General features: G+C 39.9%; 1 protein-coding gene across 1 annotated transcript; it reads left to right on the plus strand.

Annotated features, from left to right (window-relative positions):
- The first annotated feature begins 311 nt into the window (after positions 1 to 311).
- Positions 312 to 21,426, plus strand: klhdc8a (kelch domain containing 8A). The gene is made up of 7 exons (XM_022745502.1): positions 312 to 667; positions 1,484 to 1,694; positions 4,548 to 4,712; positions 4,855 to 5,073; positions 16,161 to 16,262; positions 18,832 to 18,980; positions 21,278 to 21,426. The coding sequence occupies exons 1-7, from the start codon at positions 503 to 505 to the stop codon at positions 21,329 to 21,331; spliced, it is 1,065 nt and encodes a 354-aa protein (XP_022601223.1). The 5' UTR covers positions 312 to 502; the 3' UTR covers positions 21,332 to 21,426.
- Positions 21,427 to 23,240: the final 1,814 nt, after the last annotated feature.

Here is a 23,240-nt window from a genome sequence, read left to right on the forward strand (position 1 = left end):
GTGAAGTAGAAATTTAAAGTAGCATACAATGAAAAGTATTGGAAACGGTACTGAAGTACTTGAGTATGTAGTTGTTATCTTATAGGCTACTGCAAATGTTCACCCTTGTAACTCAACAGAAAATGTGCTCACAGCTCTTCACTGAAGTTCTTAAAATTTGATTCACTTTTTCATGCTCTGCTCTGCGGCTAAATTCATTTCCACCTCGTATCCTTTCCAGGGCCCGGCTTGAGGCAGCAAACCATCCCATGGGAGGAAGAGTTCAGCTTGGTCTTTAACTGATCCGACACTCACACCGCTCGCCTCCGCTTTACCTTTCCAATGAAGAACTTCCTCTCCACCCTGGGGCCCTGACTCCACATTCTTCCAGCTCTTTTACATCTCCATCATCTCAGCTTCCCTTGATCAATCCACCTGCAAAACTTGCCAGACTCTCGACTTCCTCCTCCTCCTCCCTCTTCCCTCCCCTCCCCGGTGAGTCTCTCCCTGGGGTGCTGAAGCCATGGCGGTGCCTTCAGCCCATGAGTTTCACTGGCAGAACCTGGCACGACTGCCCAGTGGCCGCGTCTACCACACTCTGTCTGAGGTGGGGGGGCAGATGTACATGCTGGGGGGCTGCGACACCGCGGGGAGGCCGTGCCCCGGCATGGAGCTCTATTCTCCTGAGGTACCAAGCAAATCCAACCTCATCAGATACAACGAAACATCAGTTACAGTGTGTATCTGATGTTTCACTTTCCCCCAAGGAGCAGTAGGCAGTAGAGGAATGACAGTGCTGGTAGAAGTGATGTCAGTGCAATAATAAATTGGTTAAAATGTTAGTTTAAGCAGCAGTTTATGTTTTGTTTTTTTTAAAAGCCACAAAAAAATCTGAACTTGTGAACATTCACACATACAGTCAAATATGTACATTAACATATATGTTAATTTTCCCACTGCAGTGAGTACAATGAATGGTGGGTATAAAGCTGGAATATTAAGCTTCTAATTATCTTGGTAAATCAGCAACAAAGTACAATCTGTACAGTATCTGTGTTTCAATTTCCACCTTACGAATATATCATGACTTATTTGAATATAAATTACATTTGAGCCTCCTGAAGACACTGTCACAAATCGATTTAAAGTGGAAATATATCTTTATTTTGCTCTCTATATGAATCCCGGCACTGAAGAGTAAAAGAAGGAAAACTCGAAAACCTCTGAAACACAGAAAACCTCTGAAATGTTGCCTGACATACTGTATGAAGAACACTAAAAGTTTCAAGTATTTAAACTCATTGAAACATTGTTCTGTCCTTTATGTCGTTGTTATTATGTGTGTTATATATGTGAGATAGAGAATATGACCTGTACTTTGTATTATAACCTAACACTGTTTTCTCAACGAAGATGTAACCAGATGTTTTAACAGCTGACTTGTCCCTTGTTTGTTTGTATGCACGTGCTCTGCCTGAATGCATCTCCTTGTCCCTGTTTGCAGGGGGACCGATGGATAAGTTTGCCCCCGATGCCCACCCCTCGTGCTGGGGCAGCTGTGGCCGTTCTTGGGAAGCAGATCCTGGTGGTGGGAGGAGTGGGAGAGGACCAGAGCCCCCTGAAGGTGGTGGAGATGTACAACACAGATGAAGGGAGGTGGAGGAAGAGGACCTCTCTGCGGGAGGCCCTGATGGGTGTATCCATCACTGTGAAAGGTATGAATCACAACATATTAACTGTTCACAATAATGCCCAGGGCTAATAAGTTGTGTCTTAACAGGACACTAATACTGTTACACACAGCATAGACTTTAGGTGTCAAGTGTGTGGTGTGGTGCTGTGTGCAAAGCTGAGAGAAAAAGGTAGAGCTAATTAAAATGAAGCTGTGGTGGATAAATCTCTTATTAGTATAAAATAACTTATCCGTCAAATTAGTGAAAAACTATTACAGCTATAAAGCATCTTAAAAGAAGAAGATATGCCCACTACTCAGCCATAGTATCTTATTATGTAGCTCATTTAACAAATTCATATTTCATATGCATAAAAATACCAAACCTAAACATGAACTTTCTTATTGTTTTTTTCATAAAGGCAGCAGGGAATGTTTATATTATTTATCGGGACCGAATGAAACAAGAAAGCAGCACGTGGGAGGGAAACACTGTCACTTTCACAGTTTCCAGAACTCTAGAAGAACAAGGTTTTCCATAGATTCCCTGTAGATAACAGTGAAAAGACAAGGATCATGGAAGTCCCAGCAAATATAACATAACTACAGAGACACTGATTCAGATTTTTTTAGAAGTCTAACCAGCTGATTCCAGTTTTCTTTCTAAAAACATTTTTTTCTTTAATGGACAATTCAATTGCATGTTCATAATAAAACATTGACTATTACCTATTGAATAATGAGGTGAAGGTCTCTCTCTCTCTCTCTCTCGCTCTCATTCTGAACGAGGAAAAAAAAAATCACCTGACTGTTTTCTGGTTACTTCTCTTCACTTTTGCGACCGTTCATCAAAGATGGATGATTATTATTATCGGTGGGCTCTATCCAAGGCATCCACACATGCGTGCAAGCCACAGCAGTAGTTCACTGATGTAGCCTTAATGCACAGGTGACATAAGCAGTGTGGCACCAGCTTTAGCCACTTTGCCTTTGATAGCTTCTTGAAATGTTCAGCTGGGTGATGGTGTTTGAAGTATCAGGAGATTATGTTTGTTGTTCTGAATATTTTCACAGCTTACTTTGGCGTAAGGTTTTACAAGTTGCAGGCCCACGGTGAAACTTCCACACCAATGGCATGTCATGTGTGTGTGTGTGTGTGTGTAGCTGTGTCTGTGCTGTTGTGCGTGCAACGTGAACCAACGTGTGGCGCATGAGTGTAAATGTGACCGGCACAGAATCTGACATCTGAGACTGACCTGCTGGTCACTGATCACAGCCGATAACACTAAAAATCATGGCAACGTTTTCTGATCACCAGCCGATCGATCGATACATCTGTACTGATAATATCTAATCCTGCCCCCATGTGGAAAGAGGCATGTAAACCACAGCTGCTGTTCCTCGTTCCACTCCACGCTATTTAAACATCACATGGTACTGAAATTATGTTGGATATGCTAATCAGATGAATTACACAGATAAATAATTTAACATTTAATATATGTGTCATATAAAAGAAGCACCCGGAGAATTTAAACACAGCTTTGATTCCTCATTAGATTTTTGTCTCACACACAAATAGCTGACAGTGATTGAAAGAAATAAACAAACAAAACATATTGAGTAAATATAGGTGTGTGGTCTCTCCATGTCTCCACAATGCTGGACTCTTGGTAAAGTTTAAGTTTGAACATACTGTATGAGCAACACCTCAGTGCACTTAAAACTACGCAGCCTTTGAGGTAAGCTTTCCAGTTTGACTCCAGTGGTGCAGTTTTTTGGTCCCTGACGCTCAGATTTATTCTCAGTTTGGAATTCATCCAGTGGTCTATATAAAGAAACAGTCTTCTCGTCAGCCATGGATGAGTTTGTGTTCAGTCCACTGGTGCATTTGTCAGTGTCTGCAGGAACACAGATAGATGCTGTACACACACAGACTTATTGGCTGCATATAGGCTTCATCGTGCTACTCTCTCCATCTCCCTGACCAATCTTCGATCCTTGGCCTTTGCTTGCAGTTTCATCCCGACACTCATCCCCAGCAGCTGGAAAAGAGACAAATAGTCTGACAAAATGATCGATAGGGCCAAATTAAAACAAATATGGTATTTTTAAATGGATAGTCAGTCACAGAATTGACTAGATTATGCCATTTTTATTGACATTTTTGGGATCGTTATTTTCCAGATATTAGATGATGAACTTTAGGTAATGAGCTTTTCTTTTCCCTAGAATGAATGTAACCTGTTGGGAAAACTTTTTTTCCACTTTTGTTATTTATGTAACATTGATGCATGGAGGTTAAAATTTAAAATAAAAGGCTGAGTAATGAAAAACATGAAAAATTGATAAAGTAAAAACATAATAAAAATGCAGATTGTTTCCCTGCAGCTCTTTTTTCTCCAGTCTGATGATTAATGCTGTATTTTTTCTTTTGTTTTAGTGCTCTCACCCTCTCACCCACCTCAATTCTTATGCTAGAGGTGTCATACCAAAGTGCCAGACATGAACTCTGCATTTTTATTCTGCTGCTGCACACGCCCTGTGCTCCTCATGTCTGTCACAGTCTCTTGCTTCGTCACGAGCTAACTTCTCAGCCAGCTCCGTAGCCTGGCAGATTTTTAGCACTTCATAAAGTGCCAGTGAGGTGTTTCCACCAGCTGGGATTGTTGTTATTGTTGGAGTAACATTTTTGGAAAAATGTTGTGACGGCCAGATATTTCTCAGAATAAACTTAAATCCATAAAATGCATTTGATGAAAACGGTGGCCTAACTATGCTGTAAATTATAAATATATAAAATCCCTGTGCTGTGTGTGTGTGTGTGTGTGTGTGTGTGTGTGTGTGTGTGTGTGTGTGTGTGCGCGCGGGTGCGTGTGCGTGTGTGTGAGCGCAGATGGACGGGCTCTGGCTGTGGGTGGAATGGGTGCTGACCTGCTCCCTCGTAGCATCCTGCAGCAGTATGACCTTCGAAAGGATGTGTGGGCACAACTTCCTTCCATGCTGACCCCACGTTACGATGCCAACATTAATCTGCTTGGGAACAAGCTCTACGTGGCAGGTACAACTACCAGCGTGGCTGTGTTTATAAAACTGTTCTTTCACTTTGTGTGTTAAACAGCACAATCTTTATTTGCAGTTTCAGTTCACACTCTGAGAACATCGAAACAGCTGTATACTGTTTGTTTCACCTAATCTTTAAGGTGGACGGCAGTGTAAGAGACCGGTGAAGGCCTTCGAAGTGTACGATGCAGAGGCGCGTTCTTGGACTACACTACCCATGATGCCCTGTAAACGTTCATATGGTGGTGTGGTGTGGGACACAGCTGGGAGGCTGTGTCTGCTCGGAGGACTGCGTCAGGGAGGAGGACACCAGAGCTCCAAGTTCACCAAGAACGTCAACATTTTCGACACTAACCAAGGTACAAAAACATGCCACACACACTGCCAGACAGTTAGTGTTACTGTTTTTAATTTATTTTTTATTTTTTATTTTTATTTTTTTATTACCATGGTTAATTACCATGGTTAATTTAACTCATGTTAGGTACTGTAACGCATCGACCAATAACCAGTCTCCCAGACACATGCGAGGCAAGCAACATGGGTTTGTTTTGTGTCAGTCGAAACATAGCGGAGGCTGTGACATAGTGGAGGTGGTGACAGAGATCCTCCAGGGATTTTCAGCCTTCTAGCACCCTTTTTACAGAAAAATTACGGGGTATAAACAGGTTTTTTAAACGAGGGTGAACCCCTAGAAAAGGCAATTGACTCCTTTTACACTGCTGGACGAGTTTGCCTTTCTGTCCAGAGAGGATATGCACACAGAGCACACACACAGATGCACGGGAGAAAGAGTGAGCTGATAGGTGCTGTGCAGATTGATGCTGAGACACGGCTTATTATTTATTTGTGGTTTCCATTTTAAAACTTGCTGAAATTATTTCAGTTTGTGGGTTATTAACAATATAACACACACTCTGATAACTCTGATACATTTGTTCACTATAATAGATTTAGTTTTTGTACTGTTTCATTTCTTTTGTTTTTATAGCTTTCAATTTATTTTAATCTCACGATAATAGTTTTGATAATAGTTTAATAATGATATATGGAATTTTCTGACCTTGCTCATGGAGTCAGAGCAGAGACAAAAACTGATTTAATTCATAAATTAGAACACACACACACATGTACACACAACACGTGCTCTGTGTCAAAGGGTTGTTCAGAACTTCATTTTAAATTCGACGTTTCTGAAGATGCTAAATAGTCAGTTTTAATTGCACTGAAATGTATATTGAAGGATGTAGCTTCAGTGAAGAGCTGGAATGAGAACAAAATGTCAAGATGGCTGGAGGACTTTAAAGACATGTATACATAATGCTGCTGCTTATATGCAGCTCTGTGTCCAAAACTATAAATGTGTAGATTTGTTGACTTGGTGTAAAGGAGTAGTTTGCATATGCCAGAAAGGGTTTTAAAGGAATAATTGTATATTTTGAGAATCTTTATTTGCTTTCTTTCCAAGAGGGAGATGAGAAGATCGATATCAGTCTCATGTCTGTGCATTAAGTGGAGCATGAAGAGTGGAGGCAGGGGTAAACAGCTAGCCAGGCTTTTTCCAAAATTCAAAAGCACTTCTACTGATTTGTCTAGTCTTGTTTCACTCATACATAAACAGAAGTGTAAAAATAAACAAGACTTAGTGATTTTAGGAGGAGTCTTATGTTAGAACTATTTCTTGATGAGCAGTTTATTCATGGGGACAGTATGTCTGTGCAGCGCTAGTTGCCAGATACGGTTGGCTAGAATGTGATTTTGGTCTCTGCACAAGCACAAAGATATCAAACGTGGGAACATCACCACTGTGACCACAACCCTTTGGGAGGCATTGCACAGTCACTGGGCCTGGCTGAAAAAGTTCCAGCACATTATTCCCCATAAAAACCACACATGTACTCATTTACATGCAGTGTAAATACAAGTGGCATACACAACACTAAAGGTGCACCACATTCATTCTGCACATCAAAGTGTGTTTACAGGTATAAGGGGGTTCTAAATACACTTGAAAAAAATGTTGTTGATTAAGGCTAGCGGAGCAAGGCTGCTTTAGCCACAGGTTTAATACAACTGGATCTCTAACTGAACTGTCTGTGGTGGAGTTGCATTGTGGACAATGTAGGCACCAGGTTTCAACAAGAAAGCAGATTAAAAAAGACATTGTCTCTGGTTCTGCTGCATTGATTTTCCTATGCTTTCTGTAACTGTTCATTGTGAGTCCAGCAACATTATAGGAGTGAAATGCTGAATCCGTGGAGTCCTCCTTTAAGCAGTCAGATTTACAGCTAGCTAGCAAGGCAAGCTGTTTCTACATGCTTCCAGTCTTTATGCTAAGATACGCTAAGTACTTCTTGGCTTCAGCTCCAGACATAAACACAGACCTGAGACTGAAATATTTTTTCCTTCTCTTTCCTGAGATTGGTATTGATTTTCTAATCCCACTCTGATAAATGATGGTATGATATGATATGCATATTTCCCTAGTCTGAATGATTCCTTTAACATCTTTTAAGTAATAAAAGACTTGTCTATCAAGTCTGCAATTCAAAGTCATTATGTTAGAGTTGGTTAATTAAGAGATTGTAATCAGAAAACAGATTATGGGTATCCCACAGAGGCATTTTTGGTATCAGCAAATGTATCATCATCTTCTTTTCCACTGACGGCATCCATCTTCATTTTGACTTAACCCAAAGCAGCCATTTGCATCAGCCTCACCATGAAGAGAAATGGCTTTCTACTCAAACAGGCTCGTTCCTTTCTAAATTCTGTGCACACTCCGTGTCCCACAACACAGCAAGATGACTTATCCCTTTATCCCACAAAGACACCCTAGAGTAACAGGTGAGCAAATTGAGGAGGGACCGGAAGGAGAAATGAAGGAGCAAAAAATCGATAAGTCATTTAAGACACGTGGGATATATGGTCACACATCGGCGTCGGTCGGATGAAAGCCAAATAAAGCAGAACCCGGGAATGATAATGTTAATTTATGATAATGTGGACAAAGTTTGCCTTGTGCGTGTTTAAGAGAGATAAATGAAGAAAGAAGGGAAGAAAACGGCTGCCAATACACACAAACACAAGCGTTCATGTGCATATACTGTTGCATATCCACATGCATGTGCACGCGCACACACACACACACACACACACACACACACACACACACGGAGAAGGCAACCGTACACTGTTTCTCCAATCTAATTTTGGTGGAGATGAGATGGGAGATGAGCTGCAGAGGGAGGGCCGGGGATGAGCAGCGCTTTAAATTACAAGATCCAGAAACAGATTGCTTTATTATCCATCTGCAGCAATATCTCTCCACACACACGCGGCCATGCAATCTGCTGTCACACAGTGATATTCTATTACTGTTCCATTCCATATCGCCAGTATTGAGACGCATGACTGTTCGGGGATGTTTCAGTGTTGTTGACAAGCTGCAACAAGTACAACAGAAAACACAAAGAATCAAGTTGTGAAAGAAAATTAACATGAAGAATGAAAAACCGTGGCTTTAGAAAATTGCTTAAGGGGTCAGTTCACCCAAATTACTTGAAGATATTTTCTCTGTTTCCTGTAGAGGTATCAGTTTCCCAGATACCTGCCTCCACCACAATACAACAGAGATTTTAATGTAGTGGACAAACATAACCAAAACTAGTGCATGGTTCTAAGCTGTTTGAAAAAAATTCCAACATTTTGTTTTCACTTTGTCCTTATGGGATATTGAGTGCAGATTGATGAGGGAAAAAAATAATTTTAGCATTTTTAGCATGAAGGCTGCAACATAACAAAATGTGAAAAAAGTGAAGAGATCTGAACACTTTCAGAAAGCACTTTATTTTCATAGCTCAGAGCCATTGCTTGCATTTTGACCTGAGGAATCATTGTCTAAATTTAGTTTAAAATAAATCCCTGCTGTGGAGGTAGTATTTTTGAATGGCCCAGGGTTGTCTACATTGGTTAGATACAAGTCTCAGGCTGTTACAATTTATATACAACTTCATTCATACAGTAAGGAAGAACTGACATTAAAAACTAAATCAAAGGTCTAAAAATTACGATACAGAAAGAGCGTGAGTGAAGTCATGAGGGAACAAGAGTAGCAAAACTTAGTTTTCTATTTAAGTTCAGTTATGTATTAAGTTGCACTGAGTGCATGGCTTTACCTAATACCTCATGATAAGTAGCTTCCATCTTTATTCCTAGACTGCAACAACCTCCCCCAGTAAAATGGTGCACCCTTTATTGTGCCCGTGAGACGAAAACTGGGGCAAGGTTAATTGCTGAGCGCATGATAATAATTGAAGGGGCATAAATATTTAACAACTCCTAGATTCTCCCGTCTGGTTGATGTTGAGGCTCTGTGACACACCTGCATTGTGTTGCAAATTTACTGGGCCCATTATAAACAGCGGCTACTGCTGAATGACAGAGCAACAGCCCTAGTGACTGTGCTTGTGTTGCATCTCACCACATTTGTTTGTTACTCTGTTTTCAGACTAGTTTACCACAGACACTGTAGAAAGGATATTTTAGATTTTAGTTCTCGGTGCTCCTCAGTACCTGGTACTATTTGGTCAAAAAAGAGGCCTGTGTTTTTGTGATTTGGTTGAACCAACACACACAATTTTTAATTCAGTTGCTTTTCTGAATTAGAATAATGAATTCTGCTGCTGTTACTGCATCTAACAGAAACACTCATCAGTCCCTCATGACTGAGCATGTAGAGCCCAGGCAGACAGTAACAATAACCACAAATGATGCAGCCCTCCTGGGGCCAACTAGTAACAAACGTATTCTTGTGTTGTATATTTGATTCATGACATGCTTGAGATGGTAAAAACTGCCCAAAAAACAAAAATGGAATGAAGCAGAATTGGGAATGAAGCAAATGCGGTTGTCTTTCGGCCATTACTGTGGATCAATTTGTAATTATTAGAACGTAATGGTGAGATTCTGTCCTAAAGGATCATCTGTGTAGTCAGCGGTGTCTGAGACTTCACATGACAGACAGAATCCATCAAAGATGAAGAACCAATCAACATCCCTTTCTAGTTTTAATCATAGGGACAATTACAGAGGAGAGCTGTGGACCAAATTACCAACACAGACTACAAAGCCTGGTCTTCAGAGGATCATCTCATCTCTTTCATTCTATTGTCACTCCCTCTCTCTGTATTTTCACTGTCTCTCCGTCTCTTTATTCTCCTCTGCCATCTCCCACCAGAGTAGAATAATGCATGCTGGTGTTTTCCCTGCATCCCACAAAGAAAGTCTTGGCACAAAGTCTTGTGTAATCCCTCCAAAGCAAATATGAATCAGTCCTGCAGTCGCAGCTCAGTCTCAAAGGACTGAACCATAAGTCTGTAGTGTGATGTGTTGACACAACTGTAATTTAAAGAAGAAAATCCAGCCTGTAACACTGTAAGTGCTGTTTAAAAAAAGAATTACTACTGTTGTTGCTTGCATTCTGCTTTCGCTTTGTAGATAGATTTTGTATTTTATTTTCTATTGGTTGATAAATGGAAAAAAATAGATGACATCACACCTTGTTTCCTACATCTGGTACAAAGTGAAAAAAAGAAAGACAATAATGTTGGTGTCAGAATCAATTATGAGGATTTTTGTTCTTTTTTAGATCCATCATTTTTACACCAACAATCATCAACAGACAAATCAGTTGCAGTGAAGGAAGTTAATCTTATTTCTTAGTAGTAACCTCAGGTGACCAGAATGCAATGCAGCAACAGGACACATCCTAACCAAGAGATCCAGGTTTCATTTTGAACACATGTTTGCTATCCTTTGCTTGCATGTTAAAATGTGACTAACTGTCTACAGCCATGCTGTAACCATGGCCTGGACCAAGAGCTGGGTGATGTACTGAGTCAGGTTCATTCTTCATTGAAGAGTTGTCAACACATTTCACTCAACACCACATATGTCATCCTCGTGGTGGCGCTAGAGTAAAAGTCAGAGGATCACCAAAGTCAGTTGAATAAAAATCCAAGGCAATCCATCCAGCAGCTTTTGAGAGTTTTCTAATTTGAGATTTTACACATGACTAAATTATCGTCAGCACGCTAACATGCTACATAGAGATTAGTTGTTACTGAATATTTACACCTACTAAATGTCAGGTGGAACTGTTGGCATAGCTGACCAAACCAACTGAAAAAACTAGTTTGCTAATTTATATGACCCAGTGAGAGTGAAGAGATAGACTATGGTCAACATATCTAACCTGAGGCTTCATCAAAATTAGTTTAGTAATGTTGTGAAATGGGAGTTTTTATATTACATTTTACAATATTAAGATAATATTTCTAAAATTAAAAATTATGTAGGCCAGTAACAGTAGAAAGAAAAACTGTGTTCACAGATAGCGCCCCATTCATTCATATTAAACATGTTAAGTGGGCCCAAATGCTGAGTCAGGTTGCTCCCTGCACAAATGATTTGGATTAATTCGTTTAATGATAATGCTCTTCTGAACTAACCAGATTATATTGGACTGAATGGATCAAAATCTGATTATACAGAGTTCTTTCAGGGTATTTGTGATGGTCAATTAGTGATTAGTGATTATTTTACAGATGCTCTTTTAATAATGATTGTGTATGGGAAAACATCTTTTTCGGCAATTGTGCATCACATGATCCAGCAATACCCAGTGTTGGGGACTTTTACTTTGAAAGAATAACTTTGCAAGATACCAATTACTTTATACCGGAAGAAGTTGAGCTACAGCGAAGCACGAAATCTAGTTTAGTTAACTAGAGCTACTTAGAAGAAGTAGTTCAAACTACTTATAAAAAAATGACAATGTACATGTGATATGAAATTACAGATTTAAAAATTACAAATTATTTTAAAAATTACAAAAAAAGTCAAATGCCAGCAAAAAATTCCACTCAATGGAGTTTATTGCAAAAGGTGCCTAGTTGCTCACAGGTTCACATATATAAAGCAAAAAAACAAAATACCTCACTATGTTTGGGAAGGAGCTGGAATGTCAGCTTTGGTTTTTTTTTATACAACTACTGCTTAAGTATGGCCACGGCGATTCTTACTCAGGCTGGGATTGTGGAGGTTTATCCATGATGACGTTGTCGCTGTTTGATCACTGGCTTTTACACATGCACTACACAAAGGTCGAGTGTGTGGTGGTGACTGCCTGACAAATGCATTGTCTGGGTATGTCTTCACAGCAGTCGGGGCCGGACAGAGGGGGTTCAGTTACATTAGAGAAGCAATGGTTAAATAAAAGTGAGGGAGTTCTTTAAGAGATTTGCACAAATTTTAATGGTGCAACCCAGTTTAGTAAATCATCAGTTTGAAACTACTAAGAACTTAGGGAGTATTTTACACATGGATTTAAGGACAGCTGGCGGGACCCAATCAAAGGCAGTGGCTCACAGTACCTTGAAAGGCATTTTCCAGAAAGTAGAAGGACTTACAAGAGGCAGATTCAGTTAAACTAAATACCAATTCTATGTTACAGCTGGTATCATTTGAATTTTTTTGTACTAGTATCTGATAGCTGAGTTTTGGGTACTTTTTTTCTACATCTTATATAAAGAAAAATATGTATGAAATATGTATATTTTTCTGCAAAATCCTTTATCTAACAAAAGAAGATAAACTTTGCAAGCAGCTGACCAAAAACTGTGCCTGAAATATTGACATACAGTTTAAAATCCTTATTTAAATCAGTGACGTTTGACCAAAGACGATATGAAGAAGAACATGAGTCTGAGCGAGGATTTGATGCTTTCGATATCTGATGGTTTCAGGTCTTGAGGTTCAGTAGTCTTTTTCTTTTCCACAAAATAACTGCTGAGATTTATCGAACCTCACAGATTGATGAAACACAAGAGTGAAAAAAACACAAAGAGCATTTTCCTCTGAGGAGCGAACAGAGCAGAGTGGACGGCCAGCTGTGATCTCTACTGCGTTCTCCTCGCTGTAACTTAACCAGGCTGGAGAGGAAGACGCAGCTCTTCATCACACTGCTGCAACATGCAGGAAGCATCACCATCTGGCTACGTACCTTTGGGTTGCTCTGCCTCTATTTCTTTCTCTCAACCTTGTTGCCTCTGTCTCTTGTTTAAGAAACAGATTGAAAATAAATGAGGAAGAGGGAGGGAGAATGAAAAGAGGGTGAAGACGGCGAGGAAGAGGAGGCAGAGAAAGAAAATGGAAAAACAAGAAATAGTAAGAGAAATAGAGAGATTCAGAAAAAGGAGGTAGACAAAGACATAGAGCAAGACATTTTGTACTTGTTCTCTCTTGCTCTGGCTCTATCTTTCTCTCTAATTCTGTCTCCCTCCCTCCCTAATGAAGTTATCTTTCTTCCTCTGTCACAACTCTCTCCAGTCTGGGTTTGCTTCAGATAAACAAGACTTGGCAGCAGCAAAACCTCAAAGAAAAAAGAAAACTTCAGGAGAATCTGCTGGGGAAAGAGACACATTATTTTGATGGCTATGTTTTCATTTCCTCTACTCTCAAGTCCACTTTTTATCATCTGGAGTGCCACAGCTCTGAGTGTGAAGGAAATGTCACCTCTGCACTGTATAAGGTTTGTAGAAAACAGTCTTTATTGTCAGTGTTAAGTGTCAGCTAATTAGGGAGATTAAATTAAAACTAAAACGTCTTCCACACCTGCGGCTGGACAGATTTTTTCCTTATGTTTTTTTGAGGATTAAAGTTGCCAGTGGCTGCTTCAGTGGTAGATAAGAAAAAGCACTTGCTCACCACTGCACCTGCGTTTAATTCCCAGCAGTGAGGTTTGCATGTTGGCAGTAGCAGTGTTCTGGGTGGGAAGATGTTGATGGATCATGTATACCTCACTGCACTAGCAGGCCCTACAGGTTGGTCGGGATATCTGCACAGAGGAGTGAGATCTATGGGATGAGTGTGAACAACAGTGTGCGTTAACAAGCATTCAAACGGTGCAGGGAGCTGCGTCTGTGGGGTTGTTGTTACGTCCAGGAACACATGGATTGCGACATCTTAAAACACACTTACGTTATTGCTGCTTGCGCTTTCCGACAACCCAGCTGTAACATAACAACAACCTCCTTTACTGCAAAACTGCCGTAAAACTGCTGAGTGTCACAGAATCTACAGTCACAACAATTGTGGCTCATACACAACAGTCGTGTTGTCACTTGCCTGTCTTACAGAACAGACATATCTCCCTTTAATGTACACTGACTCTGTGGCCCTTGCATCACCCTGCACTCGTAAACATGATATCTCATTAACGCCTTGAAAGAATTTTTTCAAATCGGTGCAAACATTCACTTGGACTCAAGGATGAACAAGGGATGACGTATTTTTGTAAGCCAACCTGGAAGTTATCATCACCCTGGATCCTTCGACAAAAAGTCTATGGGATTTCTACACTGGCTTTTGGATTACTGCAGAAAATAAACTCTGTGACAAACAAAAGTTTATGATACTTACACATTTTGCACAGCAGGATGATCTTCACAAATGAACACACTTTTATGTTTTTTGAAGCCTAAACACAATCACCAAAAGTAAGAGGCTAATGTCAGGCTATAAACAAACTACACCACAGTCGCATGACCACTAAACTTCCAATGTGTCATTTGGTTTAGTTCACTCCCCTCTTCCACAAAAGCCTGTCCTCTTACAAAGTTAATGCTAGAGCACAACTATAAACACAGTGAAGCTGTAAGGGTGGACTGGTGAGTAGATCAGTTTTCGTGTTCAGTGTGATGACATAAACATCCCCGACAACTCTCATTTAGACACTTGAGACGTAAAAGAAAACATCAGTGGGATACTTACTGACTTATCTCAGGCATCTGACCAAAAACCCATAGACTTCAGGAGGGAACTAGAACTGCTAAAATGCCAATTTGTTTTTGGTTTGTAGGACGCATACCTGCAGCACTCTATAGGATAAAATGATAAAGTGATGACATTTTATATCCAAATGGTTAAAGGTCAACTTCACTGTGACATCATAATGTCTTCAAAAACACTTCACACACGCCATTATTCAACGCCGTAACTCAGGAAGAAGAGATTGTGACTATATTTCCTGCAACCTAAATGGTTGCTGGAGGCACTTAGGTAAGGATAATCTCCACAGACACACATCTCCTGCTCTTTATATGATATGAACTTATTACGGTTCTGCTGTCCAGTAAGTTTCTACTGTCAGTCAGCCCGGCGAAGGCAGTCTGGTCTCTGTCCTTTACAGCTCCTTACAGACAAGAAGTTGGTTCTGACAACAGAGACGGCTGAAAGGAGGTCAGAATCAGTGTGGATCGAACAGACTGAATGTTCCAGTAGCACTGATGAGCCACTGTGTCATATTGTAGACAAGGGCCATTCTTCCCATTCTTTATAACAAGACACCAGACATGGCAACAGCTGAACTTCTCTGCAAATTAGAGAAACTAAGGATCCACAGAGTCTTTCTTGTGCTTGTCTGTGTAATATCACAAACAGCTGCAGAAAGATGCACATCTCAGTCACAACAACAGCGTTACAAGCTAACAGCAGCACGACAAACTTCTCTCCTAATTAACAGATTCATGCATCAAAATAAATGTTTACCTCCAAAAGGTAAAAATATTGATACATGCACTTAAAGTAACTAAATGTCACATGTACAGCAGAAGCAGAAAGCAGTAAAAATACATTAAGATAAGGAAGTGTAGGAAAAGTAGGAAATATTGTATATTATTGGAAGTGTACCTTTCAAAATAAAGCTATTCACTAAATAAATATTTAGGGTTTTACAGGAATGTATATTGCCCTCTTAATTTAGCCCAACAACCTATACACTACTAAGCAGGCAGTCAGACTATAACCAGTTACCTGATGTCTCTGATGGTTCTCTGTAGCTTTGCAGGACGCCAGCTGAATTTTAATGCTACTGTACAAACCTCAGACTTCAGAGATCACAGTAGCTATCTTAGACCCAAGACCTAGTCCTTTCCATGCTAAATAGGAAGCAGTCTGAGAAACAGCCATTTGAAGTGATCCTGTCAACATTGGTGTCAGCGTTGTTGTGTCTCCCATTAGTCACCAATTCAAATGTTTCATCCTCACTTTCTCTCCCTACTAGTAGTCGTCTGACTCCAGCCTTCCTGTCCCGTCTTTGTTTGTTTCTAGTCAGTGTTTGTTATAACCTCTTGTGTGTCCTTGCCAGGCGTGTGTGTATATTTGTATGTCCGTGTCCTGAGTGCAGCTGCCTTGTGGATGACCTGTTTGTGCAGGTCACTCTGAAAACGAACTCAGACGCATCCTGTCCAGCTAAAGTCGGACTCCAGTGCCACTTGGCTACTGTAAAAGCTTGTGCTCACACATTTGCTCACTCCACTCCATGTTTCTGCTTCTTCTTCTTCTTCTTTTTCTTCTTCTTCTTCTTCTTCTTCTTCTTCTGTAGGTGCCTGGTTGAAGTCAGAGGAGACAGTGGCACTGAAAACAAAGAGAGCTGACTTTGCTGCTGGTTTCCTGCGAGGCCGGATGGTAGTAGCAGGAGGACTTGGTAAGACAGATGAGTGGTAAACTAAAATGTCTGCTGCTCAAACATGTTTGTGCTGCATTCATGTTGTATAATTCATGTCAGAATAGATACAGTCTAGAACAAATATCGCGATATACTATATTATTGCAGAGTGGGGGGTTATTTGAATAATATAAGATTGTATTTATTTTATGTTTCAGGTGTAAGAAATGCCCCAAGCCTTACGTCTTTGACATAATTTCAAAACTGTTATTTCCTCACATTCTGTTGATAATTTTGGTAAATGAATGGTTCAAACTAAAATACTTAGATATACGTAGCACCTTTAACCCCCTTTTGGGTGTGGATGTGCACATCAATAATAGAAATAGGCTTTTTTATGCTGTGTAAGTTAAATATAAAGTTTTCATCTATGCAGAAATAGGAGACAAGTTTCAGTAGTATACCACGCACTGTACATGCAGTGCTTTCAAAAATGACCACAATGACCAAAATCATTAACGTCATATATATTACATGTTCACATTCAAGTAACTTTTCATAGCACTAGTCTGTGAAAGTTCGACATGCTTGTGTCCCGCAGACAGAACTGTTGAAGAATAGGCTGAGTGTGAAATATCATGATATTCAATATTATCGAATATTGGCCCAATCCCATTAAAGTACAAAGAAGTGTCTACATGGCTCCTTTGAATCAGCCAAGAAAACATACTGTCAGAATAATACTTTTATGGCTTATGTGATCTCATTCCGTTGCAGGATCTTGTTACGGTACAGAGTGACATTATTTTAACAAACAGGTGTGTAATAGACTGCTGCATCTGAATAACCCCTCAGGCTGTGGTCACAAACCCCAGGGAAGACTCCTTTCCTGCTCCGGGGCAATGTGGTAGCAAACTTCAGGATTAATTCTTGTCATTTCACTCGACTGCTGGTCAGCAAAACTCAGTAACTCTTTCTTTCATTGGCTGCAGCCTTTATATTCTTGACTGTTACTGACTCCCTTCCATTATCCAGCTCATCTCCCTTTCCTGAGCACAACCATACATTCACCACACATACCACAGCCAGCATTTCCACAGAGGCTGCTCTACCAACAGTATTTACATTTAGCTTAATTTTGTCTGTATCGTGTTGAATGAAGGCAAAGTGACCTCACGTGACCGACGTGGCGTCTTTTCCTGTTCCAGCTCTTTCTCATCTGCACCGGCTCCCGGCTGCATCTCTGCAACATTTTGTATTTTCAAGTTACATTGGACACACATGGTTAATAACATCTCTGAAAACTGCTAAGTGGAAAAACGCCTCTTAGATTTATGAAGCCTATCGGGTTACATTTGTTGTTGTACTGTCAAGGGGTCGGTGACAGCCTCCATGAAGGAATGAATTTATTAAAAATACTGATGTGTGCGAGTAAAGGTAGGTCAGTTAAAGAGTCATAATGTTGGTTTTAGTAAGTTTTCAATTAATCAAGCAGCCGCACACTAGAAAAGAAACAGGGAATTATCAGACACATGATTTTACAATGAAGGGAAATGATGCATTTGTTTTTATCCGGGGTTAAATTGAGCTGGAGACCACGGGAGCTGAGGTCTGCCTTCTGAAATCAAATCTAACCCTCTCTCACACTTAAAACATCCATCCACTCTCAGACACTGTGCAAGCAAATGTTGAATTTCTCTGCTGTATCACAATAACAGGGTTGAGGCATGTTTCCAAACCGTTGTGAGACAGCGCTGTGTGCAACTTACACGTCAGAGCAACTGTAACTTTTTAAAAATACTGACTTAATACATACATACATGTGGCATTGTGAGTCCAGTACCATCAAAGCTGTGCATTTTTATTTTTAGCATGGCAAGTGTGTTTAGTTTAGGTCTTTACTGCTTAAATACAATAATATTTGCACTGGCATTACTGCAGACATGGAACTTAAAAATAAGGCATCAGAGAGTAATGAACCATAAATTCAATTCTCCTCCACTGATTAATTTATAGGGTCGCTTCACCCAAATACCTATAAATTTTTAATTCAATGAAATTTAGTTTTTTGTAAAACAAATGACATTTAACTCAACAGCAACATCTCTTTCCAGAAACAGGGCAACTGTTACTCTGGACAGTCAACATCAACGGAGCACGATGTCCGCAGTTTTAATCAAAACTACATTCTACTTAGGTGGTAATAAATCCCAATTGAACCACTGGTTGTATTTATATCACTGACTGCACTGGAACACAGGTATGATGATCATATTCAGCTAAATTCTGATGTAAATGTAAATCTGAGAGAAATCATATGAGTTTCCACCTGAAAAAACATCTGGATGGCAGCCTGTACAGTACAGAGCTGTCACTTTATACAAAATTCATTCATTTGTTGGAATGTGGGGGAAAGACTTCCATCCTATAAGCACAACAGACCTCTCTTCTCTGTTGACCTATCAGTTAACTAAGAAACTGGTAAATGTATGTTATACCTTTATTAAATTTGAATTCATTTGAATGAATTGCATGTTATTCAAATAGTATCACAAGTAGGAATATTCATAGACTTTTAAATGTTTAAATGTCTTCCTTCATTCTTCAGGTCATGAGCCCTCAGCACTGGACACAGTGGAGGCCTTTCATCCTCAGAGGAAGAAGTGGGAGAGGTTGGCGACCATGACCTTCCCCCGATGCTCCGCCTCCTCCATTGTCATCAGAGACCGCCTCCTGGTGGTGGGAGGAGTCAACCAGGTACATTAGGGCTTCATGCAGTATTTACAGTTAAACAGAAGATGATTACGGTAACTCATCAGATGAATGAACCAGTCTCTGCATTGGCAGATGCTCAGTGTTAAAAAAAGACAGTTTACTTGTTTATTTATACCCTCATTCGGAATGTGCAGTGCCCTCTACAGCTGCTCAGTCTGATTTCATGTGGAGCGAGCAGCTTGTAAGTGGGGATGTGTTAAGAAAAGGCCCTGAGCTGTCTGACTACCTGCTCGCTGCATGTCTGTCCATCAGGATCACGCCTACACAGACCTGTACCTGCGGTACACACTGACACTGACAGTGATGGACAGTAACGTCCTACTTTTCCCAGTAATGAGCAGCTTCATGAAATACTGTAAAAATAATTGCAGTCACAAAATGTGTGAGTGTGCCAGAATGAATGACCAATGGTAACCTCTCTACTATGCAGTCAGTTCACATCAAAATGAACCCTGATCATCCACAGCGTTTGAATGTGGGGATTTTACACATAAATATTCAGTTCACACCTGGCTTTAAACTGCGTCTCCACGTGTCTCATTTCTGAGCGGATCTCACTTCCCTGCTTTATATGCAAATAAACAGATATGCGTTGTTGTTGTTGTTTTTAGCCAATCGACAGCCGGGTTCATTGTCAGTGTGTTTGTGAGGGAGAGAGAGAGTGAGGTGGGGCTGAGCAAATCAATTTGCTGTGGACAGCTCTTCAGTGAAATAAAGTTTTATCCATTTGAAATAGTAAAATATTCTCAGTTCATTATAAACTGTTGGGACTAATCAGACTGTGTCAGAGGACGTCAGTAGAGTAGTTGCTCCTTCATTGTGGCCCAGGACTCATTCACGTTCACACTGCGCAAAGAATGTGGACACATGTGGTCCAGAGTCCAGACCACCTCTGAATGTGGTCTGAGTGATCGGATCTTAAATGTGTACGTTCACTGGGAAACGATAAGAAGAAATGTATTCGTTTAATGACCAAGTTCTCCTCAGGAGATTGAGTTTACTGAAATGCCAAGAATCTGCGGATGTTCAAGCTTTTTGTGGTGCTCAGAATCATGATTCAATCTCCTGACTGAGACTGTTAAATGCCGCTGAAAGGTCCAGAGCAAAAGAGTAAGTGAACCTTTAGTTGAAGTTTGTTTTGTCAACTGTTGTTTCCAATTTCAAGGATGAACTGTCAAGATCAACATATGGTAAAAAAAAAAGTTCAGTCTCCAGAGACCACTGTTACTACAGACAATTAATACTTGATCTGATGTCACCAGTCTCATGGTCGAGTACCTGAAATCCCTTGATATTAAGCTGAGTTTATAGATTAAAAAATAAATATATTAAAGATAGTTAATTCACACATTTTCCAAAACGCACATCTACAGACTCAGACTAAGTTGTATTTCTATTAGTTTATTTAAAGCCCCTAAACACTTGATTACAGATCTTGAGTATTCACTATAGCATCAAATATCCATCACTAAATTAGTGAAATGCACAGTTAAAGTTTGAGACAAACATTATTAGGTATTATTTGGTATTTATTTAAGAATAATTTAAGAGTTTAACACATTCAGTCGGTCTGCTTAATGAAGGCTGTCTGAATGTGGCAGCACCACACAACAGCATTCGCATGATGATTCCGTTAATTGAGTAACCAAATTCTTGGTGCACAGAAAAATGTGACACTTCAAAAAACAAAGATACAGAAATAATGAAACCTGCGTGAACTTAAGTCGGAAATATTGTAATAATTCAGTCCCATCCCTCGCTGATTAAGAAAATATGTTTTCAGGGGCCTTTGATATTCACTGATCATGTGACACAAGAATGTTGAAACCTTGAACCTTGAAACATGAGCACAAGGAAAGAAAAAACAAAAATGAACCTGCGACTTTAAAAATGCAGCACCTCTCACTTCCCTTACCTGTTGGTACTAACATGACTGAACAGCTTCCCCTTGTGGAGAATCTTCAGCCCACTGAAAGTGACTGTGTTTGCATGAGGTCCTCTGTATCTAATAATGGACAGTATTTAATATTGAGTGCATTGTCATTCTTATATCATGGCCACTATGAAAGGAGAGAAAATGAGACTGTGTCTAAATGATTGCGTTTTTACTTAGTCGTTGGTTGGTTAGTTTCTCTGTAATTTAACTGGTTATGTTTCGTAAAGTGCAGTGTTGTTAGTGGATATCTGACACACTGATTTAAAACAATGGTTCAACTGTTGACACAGACCATGTTGAGTCTTTCCAGACCGTGACTATCCATCCTTTCTCTCTCTCGCAGGTTCCCAGCTCAGCCCATGAGATTCTCTATGTGAAAGAAGAAGAGTATCTGTAGCCTGCGGCGACGGACACCAGATGAACACAGCAGATCAGAGTCCACTTCCTCTTCTCTGAACAACCCTCCTAAATGAGACTGTAGTGCAATATGTAGGAAGCAGTGAGAGCACTGAGAGAGATGGAGCCCGAGTCCCTGACTTTGTCATGCCATGTAACAGATAACGCTGCCCCCTGCTGGGCTGTACTGACACTGAGACCCACACGGAGGCACACACATGCACAATGGAGGAGCTGGCTCTTTCTTTATACCAACTTATGTGTCTTGATACTTTTAGTATGTGACACTTCTGCGTTGTATGTCGTAGTGCATACTTGGAGAAGAGGATATTTTGTAGCTTTCATGTTTAGTTAATGTAGACAGAAAATGTATGGAAGACCTATTTTATGGCATATTTGCATTTCATGTTTTGTGTCTTTGGTTGTGTGTTTATTTGTATGCAGCTTGCTAACAACTGAGCATAAGTAGATAGTTTGATTTCCACATAAGATTTTCATTTAGTCTGATAACATGACATGCAATATAACATAGCAAAAAAGTCATTAAAAACTGCATTTACACTCAAGCAGTTAACACTGAGTGCAAGTTGATATTACCATCAATAACTTCTAGTGTAATGTATTGTAGTAATTACACTAAGAATGCTGTGCTGTCACTCTTCTGTGCTGTAACAGTGCACTTTTGTGATTGTTGTCATAGATCTGTTTTAATACATTGCATATATGAAAAGAAAAGATGCATTAAATGACATTATGTTTGGGTAAGTGATCACCAAAGTGCTGGTGAAGGCAAAGAAGAGGATTCTGATTGATTCTGATTGTACACATTTTATTCCTGAAGCAATACAAAGTTCTCTTTTTTTCAGTGTTTCATTAGTGCAGCATGTGCTGTGTAGTAATAATCATCACTCAATAACGTTTCACTCAGGTTGTGATGTTACAGATTTGTTTTTGTGACTTCCTGTTTGCTGTCATTATAGCCAACGTCAGACTCTTGTCTCTTTGGCTCAGAGGAATAAGCTGTGTAATATTTTCCTTGTGTTAATCTCTGTTCTGCCCTTCACCCTGTCATAACATGTAATACTGAGGACATGAGTCGTCATATTCAGTGGAATAAATGGGATCTGTGGTTTGTATTGCACTTCTTTTGCACTAGATGGCAGTGATTACACGCAGCTTCAGCAGACTTACATAAGTGGGTATGATGTTGAAGTCAGTCGATTTCCTTTAATTATGTTTGAATAGAAATGACACAGTTTCATAAATGTAATATGTAAGTTATGATGCCAAGGGAGGGAAGGAGAAGAAAAGGCCTAATTTATTTTATGAAAATTCATTTTATGTACTTATAAGTGGCTGTAATGATAAATGACAGGAAATCCTAATATTTTAACACTATCACATACAACTGATGTGATGATGAGATGAAGAACACAAACCAGATTTATGAGGCTTATGAGGAGATCAGATGAACCATAATTTTTGTGCCTTAAACTGCACAAAACACAAAAGTAACACATGTAAAATGTTCAGTTTCCCATCCTAATAATGTACTCACACTCACTTAGCTCACAGTGCATAGTTAGCATGTAGCAATCTGGTCAGAACACTGGATTTTCATAAGGTAGTGAGTAGCCTAGCACAGAAACAGGTGGGGAAGAGACAGTGTGTGAGACAGATCACACTGTTTCAGTGTGGTTACTGGTGACGCTGGTGGCTTTGCATGGAAAATGCATCACAATCTGTGTGTTTTCATGAGCCCCTGCAGCTGATAAATAATAGATATTAAATCACATGGAAACAGATTGTTATGAGCGTAGGAATTTCATACATGCTAACGTAATCTTTTGTATGCTAACGTTACTTCTGTTCTGGACACACTTGGTTAATTTCTCACCACCTGCAATGTA

This window comes from Seriola dumerili, unplaced genomic scaffold, assembly GCF_002260705.1.
Source record: "Seriola dumerili isolate Sdu_G_001 unplaced genomic scaffold, Sdu_1.0 BDQW01000088.1, whole genome shotgun sequence".
Taxonomy (NCBI): domain Eukaryota; kingdom Metazoa; phylum Chordata; class Actinopteri; order Carangiformes; family Carangidae; genus Seriola; species Seriola dumerili.

Coding starts and splice junctions, on each gene's coding strand:
- klhdc8a (XM_022745502.1), top strand. CDS start 503: ATGGCGGTGCCTTCAGCCCATGAGTTTCACTGGCAGAACCTGGCACGA. Junction 1,695..4,547: donor TGTATCCATCACTGTGAAAG/GTATGAATCACA, acceptor GTGTGAGCGCAG/ATGGACGGGCTCTGGCTGTG. Junction 18,981..21,277: donor TGGTGGGAGGAGTCAACCAG/GTACATTAGGGC, acceptor TCTCTCTCGCAG/GTTCCCAGCTCAGCCCATGA.